The 2,873-nt window shown below is 44.5% G+C and overlaps 1 protein-coding gene across 1 annotated transcript; it reads left to right on the top strand.

Annotated features, from left to right (window-relative positions):
- The first annotated feature begins 350 nt into the window (after nt 1-350).
- On the top strand, nt 351-2,262 carry LOC104425057 (glutathione S-transferase F9). Its single transcript, XM_010037634.3, is given in 5 exon segments — nt 351-653; nt 796-844; nt 1,522-1,848; nt 1,851-1,915; nt 1,917-2,262. Coding segments are annotated over 5 exon segments (645 nt in total). The 5' UTR covers nt 351-509; the 3' UTR covers nt 1,977-2,262.
- The last annotated feature ends 611 nt before the right edge of the window (nt 2,263-2,873 follow it).

The following is a 2,873-nucleotide window of genomic DNA, read 5'->3' as shown; positions in this document are numbered from 1 at the left end:
TGTTATTTTGAATTTCCCTTTTAATATTAGAACTCATATATTGTTTATATTTAATTATTTAAATTCGAAGAAATTTGTTATTAGACAAAAATGATTTTTATATCATAAATATAAAAAATTCTATCTATATTTATTTCATCTCTTTTATGGGATATTTTTAATCTAGGGCAATAAATCCCTTGACAGCCAAAGGAGGCCCTACTTGCCATCCCAACTTTACCCAGATAGCATACACAGCCAAAAGAGTCGCGGTATTTCCACATAAGTTGAACTTACAGAGGGATTCAAACTCATGGAAGCAAATGCGAAATGCGAAACTTCATAATGATGGGGACCAATTACCTAACCTTGGATTAATTGTGGGTTGGTGCATCATTGACTTGTGCACCTTCTTCTGCTGCTCTAACAAAGAGACCTCTTTATAGCGCCACGGAGACACAGCGGAGAGAGTCGCTGACTAGGTCCGTCAAGAAGGAAGAGAGAAGCACAGAGAGAGAGCGAGAGTGACGATGGTGGTGAAGGTGTACGGACCTGACTACGCGTCGCCGAAGCGGGCACTGGTGTGCCTGCTCGAGAAGGGCGTCGAGTTCGAGACCGTCGGCGTCGACCTCCTCAAAGGCGAGCACAAAGCCCCCGAGTACCTCAAGCTCCAGGTCTGTCCCGGTCGTTCTTGAAACTCCAACTTCGCTTTCGGTCAAACTCTTGATCGCTTGAATTTTCATTGTGTCTCCTTTCGTGGGTAGTCTTGTCTGATTGACGCTGATTCGGATCTCGTGTGTGCGCGCGTCTGTGTAGCCCTTCGGATCGCTTCCTGTGGTTCAAGATGGCGACTACACTCTGTTCGGTAATGCTCTCGACTCTTGGCTTCTTGCATCGTTATTTTCTTTCTATTGCTGTTTTCTTGCGGTCTTGAGATCAGAGTACGGGGACATACGGATGGTTCTTTAGCGTGCAGATGTTCCTAATTTACTAGGGCTGTTTGCGTTGTAATCGGCCGGTGAAGCGTCGCAATAGTCTAAAGAGTTCTGCAATGAGTGGATATCAGAGGAAGTTGAAAAGATTGAGTCCACCGGCATGTTCACCTGATATCAGCCACTCGTTTTAGGTTACATACATCCACTCTCAATCTCAAGTCTAATCATTTGCCTCGGGAACAGATGATTTGAATCCAAAGCTCTTAAGGCCAGGCTCTTAGTCTCCATATCTGTTCTGGAGTTGTTCATGATCTGCCTCTTTTCGTATGTCGACCAAAGGCGATTTTCAGTTTGGACCTGCATTTTCATCCGGTCATGTTCTTGATTGGACTTTAAGCAGAATGATCAGTGCATAGACATTGAAGTGTCCTGCTGCATCTACACTTATACCGTGGGTCTAGTGTCATGAGAGTAAGACTGCTGGAAGATTCGAAAGCACAGTGCATGCCTCTTTTAGGTTTCATTCTGGTTATTTGTTGCTTTTCATATGTGGGGATAAAGATTTGTCTGTCTATTCTCTGTGATATATCCTGTCTAATTCATACAGAATCGCGGGCCATCATAAGGTATTATGCCGAGAAATACAAGGACCAAGGGACTGAACTGCTGGGGAAGACAATCGAGGAGAGGGGGCTCGTTGAGCAGTGGCTCGAAGTCGAGGCCCACAACTTCCATCCGCCAATCTACGACCTTGTCCTCAAAATTGTTTTTGGCCCTTTTATTGGGCTTACCCCGGATCCGAAGCAGCTCAAAGAGAGCGAGGACAAGCTCTGTCAGGTTCTGGATATCTACGAGGAGAGGCTGTCAAAGAGCAAGTACCTGGCAGGGGATTTCTTCAGCCTTGCCGACCTGAGCCACCTTCCGTTCACCCAGTACTTGGTGGGAAAGATAGGGAAGGAGTATCTGATAAGGGACCGAAAGCATGTGAGCGGTTGGTGGGATGATATCTCGAGCAGGCCTTCTTGGAAGAAGGTCCTTGAGCTCTGGCCCGGTCTGTATTAGGACTGTTTTATCAGTTATGCCGAGTGCACCCGAGTCCTTGGTCTATGCGAAGGATAGCGAGTCTTTCTGTGTCTACTAAGTATGTTTCTACTCGATCTGGGTGATCAAATAAGCTTTGTTGAGTCTGGTTTGACCGATCCTGTCGTGGACCTCCTTCTTGTTGTATTATTCATGGCGGTGTTGTGTGTTGTTGGGCTGTGTTCGCAGCTGATTAGTACTATGCGAGCGACTTTGGTGAAATTAAAAATTAATCACCTACTTATCAACTTTTGAGGATCTTTTACAACTTGAAAGGAGCAACTTCATAGACTTTCATTTATATGTCCAGTACTCACTGAATTGGTGTTAGATGAGCTGTTAAGACTCATTCTAAGAGATAATGAACTCTTTATAAACATGGATACCGACCGCATCAAGTTTTATATATCAGATGTGGGCGCGTCTTGTTGGCATGAAGAAGACGGAGGTTTGCCGACTCCTTTGCATCGAAAGAAAAGCCAAAACTGTTGCAGAAAACAAAAGGGAAAAGTACCAAAAAAATCGTAAACCTTTTGCATTGATACTAATTCAGTTTTAAACTTTTCAATTGGACCAATTTAGTCCTAAACCTTTGCGTTTGGTATTGATTTAGTTCATCCGGCCATTCTCTACTAGAAAAGGCTTATGTGGACTCCAAGTCAACGCCGGCTGGCGTTGCCGGCGTTGACATGGACGCCGGAGTGCGAAACTACGTCGTTTCGCTTAAAAAAATTATTAATTTTTTTCAAAAGGGACTTTTTTACACCCAAAACGCAGCATTTCGTTTACCCTAAAATTGAAGATGCTCTGCCCATGCTCTACCGACGCTCCGCCCACGAACTTCGCCCAAAGTACGCCCAAACCCTATTCTGATCTACC

Source organism: Eucalyptus grandis, chromosome 11 (assembly GCF_016545825.1).
Source record: "Eucalyptus grandis isolate ANBG69807.140 chromosome 11, ASM1654582v1, whole genome shotgun sequence".
Taxonomy (NCBI): Eukaryota; Viridiplantae; Streptophyta; class Magnoliopsida; order Myrtales; family Myrtaceae; genus Eucalyptus; species Eucalyptus grandis.
The sequence above is the reverse complement of the archived record's forward strand: the minus strand, read 5'-3'. Positions and strand labels throughout refer to the sequence as shown.